This window comes from Pholcus phalangioides, unplaced genomic scaffold (genome assembly GCF_987345545.1).
Source record: "Pholcus phalangioides strain wild (caught in Gottingen) unplaced genomic scaffold, Ppha-v1.0 ptg000002l_1, whole genome shotgun sequence".
In the NCBI taxonomy this organism is placed as follows: Eukaryota; Metazoa; Arthropoda; class Arachnida; order Araneae; family Pholcidae; genus Pholcus; species Pholcus phalangioides.
This window is the reverse complement of record NW_028301595.1, coordinates 2,294,898-2,311,908: the sequence shown is the minus strand read 5'-3', so window position 1 is coordinate 2,311,908 and position 17,011 is coordinate 2,294,898. Positions and strand designations below refer to the sequence as shown.

General features: G+C 34.3%; 1 protein-coding gene across 1 annotated transcript in view; it reads left to right on the top strand.

The window, feature by feature from the left end:
• LOC149089057 (ribosomal protein S6 kinase 2 beta-like) overlaps positions 1 to 16,371 on the top strand; it is a 33,779-nt gene extending 17,408 nt beyond the window's left edge. Inside the window, exons 11-19 of the mRNA XM_089236966.1 lie at positions 31 to 180; positions 2,012 to 2,127; positions 2,509 to 2,643; positions 2,786 to 2,875; positions 8,949 to 9,107; positions 10,775 to 11,013; positions 12,915 to 13,032; positions 14,502 to 14,639; positions 14,768 to 16,371. Of these exons, the coding sequence (XP_089093092.1) occupies positions 31 to 180; positions 2,012 to 2,127; positions 2,509 to 2,643; positions 2,786 to 2,875; positions 8,949 to 9,107; positions 10,775 to 11,013; positions 12,915 to 13,032; positions 14,502 to 14,639; positions 14,768 to 14,893 (1,271 nt within the window). The 3' untranslated portion in view covers positions 14,894 to 16,371. The remainder of the gene's footprint in view (positions 1 to 30; positions 181 to 2,011; positions 2,128 to 2,508; positions 2,644 to 2,785; positions 2,876 to 8,948; positions 9,108 to 10,774; positions 11,014 to 12,914; positions 13,033 to 14,501; positions 14,640 to 14,767) is intronic.
• Positions 16,372 to 17,011: the final 640 nt, after the last annotated feature.

Here is a 17,011-nt window from a genome sequence, read left to right as displayed (position 1 = left end):
TGAACTGACATTGTGTTTACTTTATTTCAGCTGCAGGGACCGAACTAAAATCACATGAATTCTTTGAAATCATCAACTTTTCTGCATTGTACAGAAAAGAAATCAACCCGCCTTTCATTCCTCCATTCATCCCTTGGTTGCATCATTCAGCATTTGATAAGGATCTTGATGTTCCTGTTGGTGAGTCATGTTCAGTTTCCTACTGCATGTTGATTTCCACTATGCAATAAATAAATTTTAAGAAATTGTCCCCTATTTGAAAAAATTTGTAGTCTCTTAAGGCATTATCCATCTGCGTGTAAAACATCATTTTGGAAGAAAATATTAATTATTTTTTATGAAAGCCCCATTTCTTGTGATTCTAAAAATGGCCTTCTTTAGTTTAATTTTGAATTTAATTTAGGCATTTTGACCTTATTGGTCCTTGCGCCATTAAACCCAAAATCCATGAGAATTACATCCTACTTAGTGTTGCATTTTTACGTACAAGTACAGTAAAACCTCTTTTTTGCTGTCACTGGCGAGACAAAGTTTGTCCATAAAACTGGTGACTGTTAATCAGGGGTGTGAAATTCATGTTTTTATTATACAAGGGGGAAATTATATTTTGCCGTAAATGAGGGGTGACCGCATCTAAGGGAGGACTGTCTGCTGTGTGTGGGGGGGGGGGGGGCTACTGTAATCTATGAATAAAAACTTTAACAAAGAATGCTATGTTTGATATTTCACTTAAGTTTTAAACATGATTTCTAAAAATCTATTGATTGTATCATTACTAAATTGTAGTGTAATATTCTGTCACTTATTGTTAAGGTTTTGTACCAAAATCTAAGGTGTATTACATGTATTTATCTAATTAGAGTGGTTTTTTTTTATGTGTAGAACAAAATTTCAAAAAATTCACACGTACATCAACAGATTTAAATGTAATGTATACACATACCATACACAAAATCCTTTAAATTTTGGTACCAAACTTACATCATCACTAGCTAAATTTGCTAGGAAAAAAAAACAAAACATTTCACTCATAGAATTGTTTTCAGTTTTGTTCCTGAATGTCAATTAGCAACAGGAGACAAGACTGCAAATGACTAGAACATTGTGTGACTAGAAGTTAGGAAGTTAGGCCTAGCCGGCTGTCGAATGGTCATAGTAATGGACTCGCATCGCAAGGATCCGGGTTCGAACTCCACCGGCACCGCAGTGGTAGTTAGCTGAAGTTGGTTTTCTGTGGTTTCCAACTTCCATTGAAGTATCAAGCACAACACTAGCTACACACTCAGACTGTTAGGTGCACTCACTTTGTTCCAGACTCTGCCACGAAGCTGGGCTGGAAGAGATCTCAGCAACGGGATAATTCCGGTGGCAGAGCCCTTGGCGTTCATTCGGCCCAACTGGCCTTGTGCCTAGGACAAATATGTTCCTTGTTATACTATTTCATTGGCACGACAACAGCATGTGCCGGATAAGCGGGTAGTTCATCCAGGGCTATTCAGCAAGATATGGTTAGAACAGGAACAGATGGACAAGTGAGCAGACAGTTTATCATTACTGGAGCTATTTATACCTACGAAAGATACGAGTAGTGCGGCCCTACTCCGGGTACCTCAAAAAACTGCTTTTAAACAACAGCCAATAAGAAACATTCAACATAACTAATTTGAATACTGACACTTAGGAATGGCAAATTGAGTTTTAACAAAATTTCAAATGGCAACAGAACTAAATGATGTGATCAGGAGATTACACATTCATTAATATGCAAACGAATAAATGAAGACAATGAATTTATGACTAATATTGCGATTGTGCAGTAAGAAATGACTTTTTTGTATAACAAATTCCGTATAAAAACATAACTATTTCCATTATATAACATGTGCTATACAAAATATATATATATATAAGATATGGATTGTGCCCATCCCACAGGGGTCCCGGACATTGTTACACTAGTAGTTATTTTCATCGATTTTGTATTACAATATTAGCCTTTTTATAAAATTAGATTCACCCGGAGTTCCAGCCAGCGCCACTGCTCATGAATTATTTAGAGGTTTCAGTTTTGTTGCTCCAAGCCTGATTGATGAGGAAATAAAAAAAGATGGGGAGGTTTTGCGTGGAGTATGTGTTTTGTATTTCCTCTAAAGTTTACTTAAATTTTTTTATTTTAAATTCTCATTTAAACTGACTAAGCCTTAATTTTTTGGCTTTTAATTTGCCATCATTTTCTTCCTAAATTTGTTTCAAACAAGTAATATATGAAACCAAGAGTAATAGAGAAAATTCATTAAAAGAAGTTACATAACTGTATATTTAGCTAAAGCTTGTTCTTGAAAACCGTTTATTTCAGAAAAACTTAACTGATTTGTTAGTTGTGATATCATATGTTGATTTGCAATGTGTTTAGATTAATATTCATAATGTGTCCCAATTTATTGACTAATTATTGTTTTACTGATTCGTTGTTTCATTTTAACCCGAGTATCTTTTGCTTTCTAATAGACAATTCCAGAAGGCAGCATATACAAGGATGCCGTTACTCAGGAATATGAAATAGGTGAAGTTCTTGGATATGGTTCATATTCAGTCTGCAAGAAATGCACTCATAAATCAACTGGCAAAGAATTTGCTGTAAAGGTATTAATTTTTTTTAAATTAAAAAATTAAATTTTTGTCTGATATGTTTTATTAAAAGTTTATAAAAAAAGTTGTACCTCTATCGTTTTCTTTAATTTTTTTTTTTATTACTTTGATGTTTATTATTATTTTGTGTTTATAGATCGTTGACAAATCTGGGCGGGACTGCAGAGAAGAAATCGAAGTTCTCTTAAGACATGGGAAACATCCTAATATAGTGACATTGTATGATGTAAGTGTGTGAAATTTTACTTCAGTGTGTGTGTTATGCTAACACATTAGTAGGTTTATGATTCATTTTACAGTCTCTGGCATGCACTTGACATCGCTAATATTGATTGTAGAATGTAGAGAACTTAGAGTACATTTTTATTTGTTTAAATCCTTATTTATGGAAACAATTCATGGTAATTGGTTACAACTGCTTACCAAATTTTGCTTGTCATTCTTACGCTCTATCAATGAAATGCACTTTCATTAACATATTGTAATTTATATAATTTATACTTTGACTATAAAAAGATTGATTTTCTTTCAAATGGTACACTTTGATTCATAAGTTGAACATAATCAATATCAAGTGGTACATGTCCTCAATGCACTTCAGCTAATTAGTATCAAAATGGGCATTAAATTATTAAAGTAAGAATAGAGAAAAACAAAATATTCAAAACTTTTGTTTTGAAAATTTGTTGTTTAACAGCTTGTTCAAATAAAACAGTGTGACTTCTTTTAGAATTTTTCTGAACTAAATATGCTGATACAAAAATCATAATTTTTCCCTCCAACTTTGAATTATCCAAAGCATTTGAATTAACCAAGTTTTACTGTATTTTATTTTAATATTACTTAAAGAATCAATATTTTCAACACTTGTTACAATTTTACAAATACAAATACAACGGCACAACAGGCAAAATGCCCAACGAGGTGGCTGATAAAAAGATGCCCATAACAAATATGGATGTCATATATTTCAAAAATACAGCAACCCAATTGAAAATGCAATTAACACAAATTATAAACAATATATACACATGATAAAATATTATACAATGCCCATAAAGAATACTTATGGTTGTCTTATTCTAAGAATGGATAGCTTCTCGATTTACTCCAACATGTTTATCGTATTTCTTTTTAAACGTGTCAATTGTGTTACAATTTACTACCTCCGGGGGTAAGCTATTCCATTTATTAACAACCCTATTAGAGAAAAATTCCCTGCGACAGCATAACCTTGCATTGTCCCTCACCAATCGAAACTGGTGTCCCCTTGTAAAAGCAGTCGATTGGCGGTGTACTAAAAGTTCATGGTCCATCCTATCCATCCCATTGAAAATTTTGAACACTTCGATCATATCTCCTCGACACCTGCATTCATCCAATGTAAACATATTCAAAAAATGAAATCTCTCTTCATAACTCAAGCTCTGTGTGCCAATAAGGACACGCGTAGCTTTTCTCTGCACCCCTTCAACCAATTCTATGTCCCTCTCTAGGTATGGTTTCCAAAACCTTACAGCATACTCCAGCCCAGGACGAACTAATCCTCGAAAAAGCGGAAGAATGACTTAAGGAGAATGCTAAGAGACCTTTTTGAAAATGAGACCAAGCATTCTATTCAATTTTTTGACCACTGCTGAACAATGTTCAGAAAACCTAAGTCGCTTGTCAATGAGAATTCCCAAATCGGTGAGCCTAGTTGCATCCGGGACAGTGACACCATTCAACTCGTAAGAGAACCGTGGGTTGTTCGAACCAAAATGAGCGACCATGCACTTATCTACGCTAAACGTCATGTTCCATTCATTTGCCCATGCTGCAATCCTGTTTAAGTTGGTCTGGAGCAACTCACTATCGCTTTCATTCCCGATTACCCCCATTAGCTTCACATCATCTGCGAATTTGCTAGTAATCCCATCAATACCCTGATCGAGTTTATCGATAAAAAGTGAAAAAAGTATGGGGCCAAGGACACTTCCCTGAGGAACTCCACTTGTGACATCTGTCCAACCAGAGAATTCCCTATTCACCATAACTCGTTGCGACCTATCTCTTAACCACGATTCTATCCAATTCAGCAAGTTGCCCCCAATTCAAATCTCGTGTAAACGCTTCAAGAGTTTACCATGTTGGACCCTATCGAATACCTTTTGGAAATCAAGGTAAACAACGTCTACATTTTTGCTCTTACCCAAAGCCTTAGTCACATGATCATAAAAGCAAAGGAGGTTAGTTACACATGACTTCCCCTTCCTGAACCCATGCTGATTATCCGACAATACATTATTCTCGTCTATCCACTTCACAAACTGCCTTTTGATGATAATTTCTAAAATTTTCGAGAGGGAGCTCGGCAAACTCACTGGACGATAATTTGACACCGCTTCTCTACTACCCATCTTAAATATCGAAACAACGTTAGCAAGTTTCCAATCTCTTGGGACAATACCCTCAGCAACACTACTCCTGTATATCTGTGCGACTGGCCCCAACAATTCATTAGCACATTCCCTGAGGACCCTGGGATAGATATCATCTGGTCCTGGTGCTTTGCTTGCACATACATTTCTTAGAAGATTTAACACCTCCTTTCTTCTACTTGAATATCGTTGAGGGTTTTATTACCCCATGCAACACCCGTATATCGAATATCATTATCTCCATTAAAAACCGATGCTAAAAAGTCATTAAAAGCACTACACATGCCTACATTGCTCTCTACCCTAGAGCCTCCTATCGAGAGGGGGCCAACTGGCCCCTTGCATCCATTATTGACGTATCGAAAAAATGATTTTGGGTCAGAGCCAATGTTATCTGCCAACTTAGATTCAACTTCCTTTTTACTATCCCTTATCGCTTTCTTCAACAGGCTTCTTTTATCAGTAAACAATGATAGGTCACCTCGTCCACTTTTATACTCTCTGAATGGCCTTTTCTTTTCAAGATAAAGGTTCCGCACGCTATCCGTGAACCACAGAGGGTGCGATGTACAAACACGCTTTTTTCGAACAAAGGGTATGACGTCGTGCAAAACAGATGACAGCTTCGTACTAAATTCTACCCATTGACTTACCACCCCTACTGATTCCAACCGGTCTTTGAAAACTTCCGCTAACCTTCCTCTCAAAACATCAAAGTTAATTCTCCGAAAACAAGGAACCAGTCTTTTGTTACTAACCTTACCCGAGGAAAAGTTAGTGAAATCTGACGATACGATGATCACTGGAAGAAAACTCTTCCCCCACTGAAACATGTTCAACTAGATCCTCAGAACTAGTAAGAACTAAATCCAAAATAGCAGTATCCCTAGTGGCTTCTGATACATGCTGATACAAAAAATTTTTGAGCACCAACTTAAAGTCTCTTTCATACTGATTTCCAGATGAAAAGTTCTCCCAATCAATACCTGGGTAATTGAAATCCCCTAGTATGAGAACCCTCTTACGCTTACATATGTAGGAAATTTCATCATTCAATTTGGCGATGTAGTTTGGATTCCTATTCGGTGGATTGTAACAAACCCCCACAATAAGTTTATGACATCTTTTGTTCTCAAGTTCAACCCATATAGTTTCAATATCACTTCTCTGCACATTACACTCTCTAGCCTTCAAACAGGATTTCGCGTATATCAACACTCCACCCCCTTTCCTATCAGATATATTTCTCAAAAAAGTATCGTATCCCGAGATGTGTAAGAAAGATTCATCCCCATCGTTTGTCCAAGATTCTGTAATGGCTATAAGATCCAAGCCCTCCACAACTATCATAGTTTCTAAAAAATCTTTCTTATTACCCAAGCTCCTGGCATTTATTAACACACATTTTAATTTGCCCGGTGGTTTGTTGTCAATCGAGAAGCCATCCAAGTCAGAGGTGGGTAATTCCTCGTCAGTACTGTTGTGATTACCATTAACTAACCCGCATTCCCGACTACGTGGTCTGGGAGTAAAAAACCTGACCTAAGACTATCGTAAACCTCCCAGACCCCCCTCTTATTTAGATGGATCCCATCCGAATGAAGCCACCTATCGGTAAATGCGGGAAGCTCCAAGAACGTGACCCCAAGTGAGGAGCAAATGTCCTTCAGGCCTATATTGAATTGGTGGATCCTATTCCTATACCCCCTACTATCCCTTGGCAGCACTGGAATCACTGCCACATCTGAACCCCCCTCCCTAGCGGATAATAGTAAATCCCGGTACTCTGACAGAGACTCACTAATATTCGCTCCTACCTGGTTTTTTCCCACCCACAGAATCACCCGCAAGGGCAACTTTCGGCAATGAAAACGTCTCGAACGTTGCCAATCTTCCCCCCAGGAAGACAACAGCGCTCGAAACCCCGAAAATCCCTACACACTCGGTTCCCAAGTTCCCTAACTATAGAATTGCCGATGATTAAACCCCTATCACTATTGCCCTCTACCTCATCCACGACCACCCATTCACCCTCTAAACTGTCGTTGTTCGTGGAGATTGCTTCTTCATCAACAGGTGGCTCGACGACCAGAGGCTCCGTTATAACTGGTCCCTCTAGCACCCTAACTTTTTCCCGTAAAGCTTCGACCTCGAGTTCCAGTCTTTTCCTATCCAAGCACCCTTTACAGTTGAAACTATCAGCTACTATACACCCCTAGACTAGGGAAACCTTCCGTCGCAAGCTCTACACAACACTAGTCGAGGTCGAGGCATACTAACACTATTGCTAAAGCTAGATGATAATAATTAAAAATAGGAAAATGAGAAACGTTAACAAGAAATTAAAAAAAATTAAAATACATTACTATGCGAAATATACGTAAGAGATTGTACGAAAAAATTATGTAAAATAGAATGCTCAACACTAAATCACGAAGAATAAAATAAATATGTATATAAAGAACAGAACACACTCTAAAAAAAGTATTAAGCTACAAAGTACAATTTTTACTTCTTAGAATTAGCTAACTATCTCAAATCACACTAACACTACAACTATAGGCCCAAGTGGAAGGAAAAACAACGTTATTGAGAGAACCTGGGATAAAGTATACACTGTTTGCTAACCCTAACGTCCAAAAAAAACCTACGAATTTGTATCAGAGAAGCGAGAAAACACAAACCTGGCAAAAATTCAATGTAAATGAAATGCGAACGAGGAAAAAAAAATTTAAGTCGATCGAAAATACACAACGAAAATTAAAAAAATTGAGAGCAATATAATACAAAAAAAACCCACTCATCTCGCAATCCAGCGTGTGCTAGAAAACAAAAAAGAACACAGCAGAATATGTCCCAAAAATAAACAACACGCCAAGTAAAACTCACGAGATCGAAGAAAAACACAAAGAAAGACACAAAAAAGTGTTTTACATCTAATCAATAAAATGTCAAACATTATTTACGCTTTGTGAGTAATGCATCATAAAATTTAAGACATTATTTTTTTTATTCTTTAAATGTTCTTTGCCCCTTTTGTTCTCTTTCAGTAGCTTAATGTGTTTTTGTCTAGGTACATCCTTCAATTAATGAACTTGTGTAATTCACGCTCATTTCCACCTTATTGCAGTAGGATTCTATTATCAGTTTTATGTTTTCTTTATCCTAGGTATTCATCCTGACATAGCCTCTCTTACAGAAAGGGATATACACCACAAAATAAAATATAGTCAGAAAATTTTTAATTTATGTGGAAAATTCCAATTAATATAGTTTTTTAAAATTTTGTTGTGCTTGGATTTACAGATATTTGGCCGAATACCTAAGTATTATTTGACCAAACCAAATATTCAGCAAAAGGGCCGAATAGCTGCCGAATATTCATCCCATCTCTATATTTGATGCACCCTCTTGATTCAGCTTTTGTTACAGTTATATAGGCATAAATTAGAATGGTGATGTTGTAATCCTAAGAGTATTTAAATAAGCTATACAAGAGCCAGTCAGCAGCGGGCAGATTCAAGATAAGGGGTTACTATCTTATTTTCCTCAGATTCCACACAACTAGATACATATTCCAGACATTGGCACAAACTTGAAGTTGATAGCCAGTGCTTTAGTCTCTAAGACTAATTATTATAGGAGAGAGTGACCCTTGTATCACACAACTTAAAGTACCCAGCGTCAAGTCAAGACTGTGAAGGAAACAGGTCTAATTTCCCTCAGAGGCATGCAAGTTTTCTTTCCAAACTTCATAGCTACTTGGTATTCAGTCTTTAATATTTTGTATGAACAGTGGAGAATGACAGTTTCTCTTCAAATTTGTGTTGTCTGTTAATGACATCTGCATGACTGACAGATTTTTAATTTTTGTTGCAGGTTTATGATGATGAGAAATATGTATATTTAATAATGGACATATTGACCGGTGGTGAACTTCTGGATAGGATACTCATGAAAAAATCTTTCTGTGAAAGAGAAGCGAGTGAGATCATGGAAGTTATAGCAAGTGCTGTCAAATATCTTCATGAGAATGGGGTAAGGCATGTTTGTTTTCTCTTTGAATTGATTTAAATAATCAATTAATTAATAAATGAATAAATAATCAATACTAAATAGTTCTACTGAACTGCACATGCACCTAGTAATCATTCCTCTGAGGATCAATCGTACTGAATTGGTGCATATCTAAAAGTTCTGATCTCCGTATGTAAGCATGGTTGTTTTTTTTTTTTCAACCAGTCCTCTGGCTATTTAATTTCCCCATGTGCTGCCTGCAGTGCCCCTTTTTATGAAGATGCACACGTTTTTTCCTTTTTTTTCATTTTTTCGGAAATTTAAAGCTATTAAAATACATTTTTTATGGAATTTTTTGTAAAAATGTTAAAACAGATGTTCTTTCCTGTAAATTTAAAATCATAATGCAAATACAATGCCACAACAGGCAAAACGCCCAACAAGGTGGCTGAGAAAAAGATGCCCATAAAAATATGGATGTCATATATTTCAAAAATATAGCAACCCAATTAAAAAAATAAAAGCTAATTAGCAAAACTAATTAGTTTTCTAAATAGAAATGTTGAATTCCTAATTAAATGCAATGACAGCATGTATTGTTCAAGTTCAAAATGAATGCAGGAAAATATTTCTTAGTAATTTATATCAGAAATGATGTATTGAAACTTATAAAATGACATGTAAATATTATATTTTTTCCTTGCATGTTACTAATTATATGATAGAATATATTATATTCTATCATATAATTAGTTTTTAAGTTTCAATACATCATTTTTAATTTAAAAACAAATTTATAAAAATATAAATTTTATTGTCTCGAAACTAGATAGAGAGTTGAACAATTATATTTCAAGATCTAGGGTTATTATTTTATTATCTTCATCATACGTTGCAAGGCTGCAGCCTCAAGTGTTTTTTACATAGATAAATAACCCCAGATCTTGAAATATCTTCAACTCTATTGAAATTGTTCAACTCTGTCTAGTTTCCAGATAATAAAATAGAAGGATGCCTGTGCAGGTGGCAGCGGCTGAATGACGAATTATTCCATCATATCCATATGATAAAGACTTAAATCTGCATGGTGGCATATGCGATCGTAGGCACTACCATTACATAAGGTTGCTACGGCAAATGCTGCATAGCCAGATGACTGGTGGAATGGCCATGTTATGTGTTCATGAAGTTTAGTTATCTACTTATATCTTCCGAATTTAGAAATAACTAATTCAAATGTTGACTTGATTGCTCTCTGTAGAGAGAACTTTTCTTAGATGGAAAACCTGGTTGCACCCATTCATGCCTCAAAGTTTGAAAACTGCAGAAAACTAACCTCAGCTGAGACCACCACTTGTACAAATGAGACATGAACTCCAGTGGTACTTAGCTGTTACCATACAAAAAAAAAAAAAAAATTGATGCAACAGGGCTTTATTCAATGACATGGGAAGAAAAACGACTGGAAATCTGAGTTATAACCTGTAGTTTTCAGATTTGTTTAGTTCATGTACAAAATAATGGTGAAGCACAAAAAAAAAAAAATTTAATTTAATTATTTTATAATCTATGGCTTTCATAAACAATATCACAGTTTTAAACCAGACATTCCTTATAGGCCTTGAGAATAAAATATGAACAAGTTTTTTATAACGGTTTAAGATGGAATTTTGTTTATTTCATAATAGGTGGTCCACAGGGACCTGAAACCGGCAAATATAATGTACGCCGATCCCCATGGGTCTGCAGAATCATTAAGAATCTGTGATTTTGGTTTTGCTAAATTGATGAGAGCTGAAAATGGTCTTCTTATGACTCCCTGTTATACTGCAAATTTTGTTGCACCTGAAGTGCTGAAAAGGCAAGGTTATGATGAAGCATGCGATATATGGAGTTTAGGTGTTTTATTATATACTATGCTCGCTGGGTGAGTGTTTTCTTTCTTTTCTAAATTACCTTTACAGTTGCATCTATCTGTCTCAAAACTGTATCTTGAATTATGTTTATAACTTGAAAGATTTTTTAATCCCCTCTCTAATTCAATATATTTTCTATGTTTATCCAAAATAATTTTCACACACAGCTCTTATGCCTTGGATAAGACATGACCACATGATTGTGGTCAAATTTTATACATACTTTAAAAAAAATATATGATGTTGCATTATTATGTTGCTGGTACAAAAATAATATAAAAGGATGGTGAAATTTTGAGGTATGTCTCAACCTCCATTTCATTAGGGAATCGAAAATCTAGATTATATTTATTGAAGATGTACAGTCTTTTATCGGATACAATATTTAGTGCATAGATACAGTGAATAGTAACATGCGGAATCACTGCTTAGGGAGGTGCATATCAAACAAATATACAAAAACTAGATAATATGCATACACAACAACAAAACAATGTTATAAGCTAACTATAAGACAAAACTACATTTATAGGTTAATAAATTATTCATTTTCTCAACAATAAGTAGTTAGAAAAGAAACAAAATAGAGGTTCATCTAGATTAAATGGTTTATATCAAGTGTCACACACACAAAAATAAATAAAACTATTCCAAAAGAAAGAATATGCTCCAAAAATAATGAATCCGTATCATGTAATCAATCATACAAATAATAACAAGATCCAATAACAATATCTTTATATTTTCTATAAACACCATTCTAGAATTTATATTATAACAATAATACAACACAATATAACAGCTCATCTGTATGTGTATTTTCTTTGTTTCAGTAATACAAAAATTGAAAAGATATCTACTTTATGAAACAATTACCAAACTGTACAAACCACAGTAATAAGGCTGTTGCTGAACTTAAATCACTAAGTAACCCTTATAGACCTGCTGGAAGGACATTCAGGTCCCCTTGAGGTCACTAGTGTGTGTGTTTTGTATGTTTGTATATACATATCCCTGTATTTGTGTAATTAAAGAAAAAGAAAGCAAAAAGAGTGAAGCTCAAAAAGCTGGTAAATCAGTTTACTTTGTATCTAAATTTCGAAAAATTTCTTGGTCTAGGAATTGAAAACACCAGAAATGGGTGCTCAACAATTTGTATCCGGATATGTTTATTCTATTTCCCATTTATAACTGTAGTGGTCAGAAGCCCAGATTTCTTAAATTTTTTGGTATTCTTGCTGGATTCGACATTCACAGTCTCTGCTGTATCTCAAAATCCTTTAAACATTTCAATGATTGCATGTGTGAAGCCATAATCATTATTCTATTTATATATATATGTGTGTGTGTGTGTGTGTGTGTGTGTGTAAAAACTTGTTTTCTTTGAAAGTGTTTATATGTGTGATGTGGAAATATGTGAAGTTTTCTTTTTTCTGTTAATTCAGAGTTCCTGCTAATTTTTTATTGACTAGCAATTTTGGCTATTCAGAGAAAACAAAAGTTTGTAGCTAAACTATAGAACAAAATGAGCCAAATTTTAGCCCAGTTTGGTGACCAATTGATAAATGGACATGCCCACACACACTGTTTTCAAATTCAATCGTGTGCATTATCCAAATATAAAATTTGGAAAAATGGTAATTCACAGTGGGAACCCTGTTTCAGTTCAGGCCTAGTTGGCAATATTAATTTCAAAATAAAAGTTGCTGAACTGCCTTGGGATAAGCACTGAGTTCTGAAATTATGTTTGGAAGAAAATAAAATATGACTGCATGATATTTTTTTCTGCTGTTATGTTGAGGTTCAGTAATTAGGATATAATCAGAGGTTTTGTCTACACCTGCAACCCACATTGCCTGTATATAATATACCAATCAAGAATCAAATATCTATGAAATATATTTAATTTCAGGTACACTCCATTTGCTAATGGGCCTCAAGATACTCCTTCTGAAATATTAGGCCGTATTGAAACTGGAAAATTTGATCTAAATTCTGGAAATTGGGTGAACGTATCTGCTGTCGCCAAGGCAAGTGATATTGATCCTAACTTATAAACTTTATTATATATTCATATTATGCATTTATAAAAATATTTGTTTACATCTCTAAGAAAAGCGTCATTGATCTTGTTTCATAGTTTTGCTTAGGTCTATCGAAAACAATGCTATTTTAAAAAACTATATATACAGGGTGGTTCAGCAGGTAATGTCCGAAACAAATCAAAAGTTAAAAACAAATAAGAGCGATGAAAAAATTTTAATGATGAATATTGAAATTACATAGCGGGAAATTAATGATAGAGGTTGGGAGTGAGACTACCTTCTTTAACATGGACAGCAGTAAGGTGAATGACTCGCTGTGAATCATGCCAACAGCTCTTTCATAAAAGAACCTTCCATGGCCCAGCCATTTCTTGTTGTAAAATTTTTCCTGTCATGCTCGTTGAACTGCAACATTTTCATGGCATCTGGCCATTTGTAGCGCAATAAATGATCATCCATTGAATATTTATTCATTTTCCCTTGTGAAAATCACAATTGAACAACAAGCTTAAACTCGCTGCTTACTAACGAAACACACGTGTATGCAATTGCCCGCTGTAATGACCATGCTCACCAAGTTTGGTCTTCCTCACACCTAGTGCCATCTATTAGACTTTTTCCCAAGCGTTACCCGCTGGGCGACCCTGTACATAGGTTGGACAACAAAGACATTGCAGGGGTCCTGTAACCTAGTCGATGAGACATTACTAAATCAAAGAACGCTGTTAAAAAAAAATGAGCACCACAGTACATTTTCATGAATCATTTAAACAAATACAACTGTATGATATTTTTTGTCTTTCCCCACAAAGAGGTGCAAAGTTCACTTAGAGAAGAGAAATTGTGCCAACATGACCTCACAGCTCATTACTACCCCAGAAAGTCCCCACACAAAAGCTATTAGCACACTTCTCAGTGAGAGATGAAAGCGAATCTGTTCAAAATTGGCATAAACTTTAGGTCTTAGTTTTATTTGCCCTCAGTTGCATGAAATGATCAAATGAAGTTGTAGTAGTTTATTGTGATGCATTCAAAACTTATTCGCAAAATTTAACTGCATATGATATTTTTAAAGTTTTTTACATAGTAAATAATAAAATTGAAAGTCGAACACAATAATTGACACATTTAAAAAGAAGTATGATAAACATGTTGTGGGGTAAATCAAAAAGCTATCCATACTTAGAATAATACAACCATAATTACATTTTATGGGCATTGTATGATATTTCATCATGTATATATATTGTTTGTAATTGCATTTTTAATTGGGTTGCAGTATTTTTGAAATATATGACATCCATATTTGTTATGGGCATCTTTTTCTCATCTACCTCATTGGGCATTTTGCCTATTGTGGCGTTTTTGTATTTGTATTTAAATGAAAATGCTTTGTTCAGATATGCTAATCTTTGCAGTGTGATCAAGGCGTTTTTTTTTAAATCTTTCATTAGGATTTGGTGCAGAAAATGCTGCATGTGGATCCAAAGCAACGTTGCCGTGCCAGCGATATAGTCAATCATATGTTCATAAGAGCTAGGAACCACTTGCCAACTCATGTCTTGCTCCATCAGGATGTGCAGACAGTGAAGGTAGTTTTTTTTTCTTTCTTTTTTCACTCATAAAAATGCACTTTGCAAGCCAAATATGAAAATCTTAAAAATAATAGGAAGCCTCATTTTGTTCACTTACTGTTTTTTTTTTGTCTCTGCTTGTTCAGGGTGCAATGGATGTGACATTCCGTGCTGTAACAATCTCACCGAAACTCCAACAATTACAGCCTGTGTCTGCATCAGAGTTGGCTCGAAGGCGTAAAATTCGGGAAAGGGTTATTCACGAGGTTTAAAAAAAATTGTGGAATTAGGTGGTACTTGACTTTTCTGTTCTTTTGTATTTTAAATAGCCCTGCATGTTTTAAAAACATATTCGAATTTATCGTGAGATTTAAAGAATTGTGTTCATTTTCCACAGGCGTTGAAGGTTTGAAATTTTGTGAATAGGTCTGACCTTTGTTTTAGAAGATTTAAATATGATAAAAGTTTTAAATAAGTAAGGGTGAATTATATGAATGGAACAGGCTTTTCATATCAAGATTAACTTTCAATCCAGAGTTATGTATCGTCAACTTTTGAAGATTTATATAAATGTATGTGCATTATATGAACCCATGGTTCATCCTGAAAATAGTAATAATTTTTTCTATGATAAACTAGTATATTTTGCATGCAAATGGGCATATTCAGTGTGCTAGCTGATTGTAGTAAATATCACTTCCATTTGCCCTGTTTTCCGTGAAAACAAGTAGAAAATATATTTAGATTTATTCTGCCTATGTGATTAAGTATTTCAAGGGTGAAACCATAGCTTTGTGTGTTATAGTGGAAGTTGATCCATATCATCTTCATAATTGTTTTATGTAAATTCATTTTCTTTCCTTGAATTTTTTTTATTGTCTAAAAAAAATGAACTGTTCATCTTGGAACTTGTAAAATTTCTGTGATAGCTTGTATTTCCACAGTATGCGGTAAAGAATGGTTTGAACAAGCTTGTATAGTGTAAGCATTTTGTTTTTTTTATCCCCAGTACTACTATTCACTAATATACCATTACTGCTTTACCATTGTAGTATTTGTATGTGTATATATCGATATATATTGTACAGACATGCATTAAGATGAATCTGCCTATCTTTTGCAATGAAAATTATTGGATTGAAAATATGAATCAGATTTTTAGCTCACTTGAAATGTAAGCAATGTACCAGTACAGTCAAACCTCGATATTGCCAATCTATCTAAAAACCTCTATATCTAATTTTTCTTCTCTTTTCGTTTTTACTTGTACCATTAGTTTTAATTTAACTTTCCAGTTTTTTTCAAACCATTTTTTTCACTGGTTTGTTTCACAAAACATTGACATACAGGTATACTTAGGATACAATGAAACCTTTATGAAACGGAACGTCAATAGACTGAAATAATATTCGGTTTTAGATAGATTTCCATTTTACAAAGGTGCAAATAAAAGCACAATCATTGAACAGACTATATTTTGATTCCATTTAAGACAGGTTTCTATCTTATGCAGTGTTCGTCATATAAAAAAAAATTTGTATATTCAATTTTTTTTAAGTTTCACTGCACTTATCTTTGTAGACAATTAAGTCTCTGGTTTAATTGAAAAAAATATAGTCATAAAGGAATGAACCCTGATAAACACCATAATCAGAGCAGTCTCCTCTCTTCATGAAAAGACTGTTTTCAAAGCTACTGGTTGTGCTGCATTTTTACAACATGATTAAAAATGGTCTCAAACGTACATGACAAAAGAAAAAAGTTTTAGTGGCAACACTGCAGCTTACAACTGTAATGAAAAGAAATGTTGTACATTTCTTAAATGCTGACACAAAAATACTTATAAAAATCCATTGGAGAATTCCTTGAAGTTATTTCAAGAAAAAAAGTTATTGAATAGGTTGCGGCTGTGACTTCCCCACTAGAGAAAGAGTTCTTGTTCTTATGTGTTCCATCAAATTATATTTCAGCAAATAATAATGTAAAGAAAAATAAGAGTTAATTTTTTCTCACACAAGCTCAATCTCTTCCCCCCCCCCTTCTAAATTCTAAGGGACCCCTGGTTAAGAAACCTTGCACTGGAGCTAAAAATTAACTTTTAAAGGTGTATAAGCAGCAGCTTTTTGTTTTCATTCTCCCTGTGAGATTCATAATGTCGAGATTTGACTGTAATGAATAAAATGTATGTATAAAAAAAACTTGTATATTCAATTTTTTTGGTTGGGTCTTGTGTGTCTTGTTCGTATTGAAACAGGTTTTCAATGTGATTCTAGTGGCATTTACTTGTAGGTTGTATATATATAACAAACGCATAGGAGAAAATGAAATTTAGTGATTTGCTGCAGTTTTATTTTTAGCTTTGAATGTAGCATAAAGAGCTTTGTTTTGAT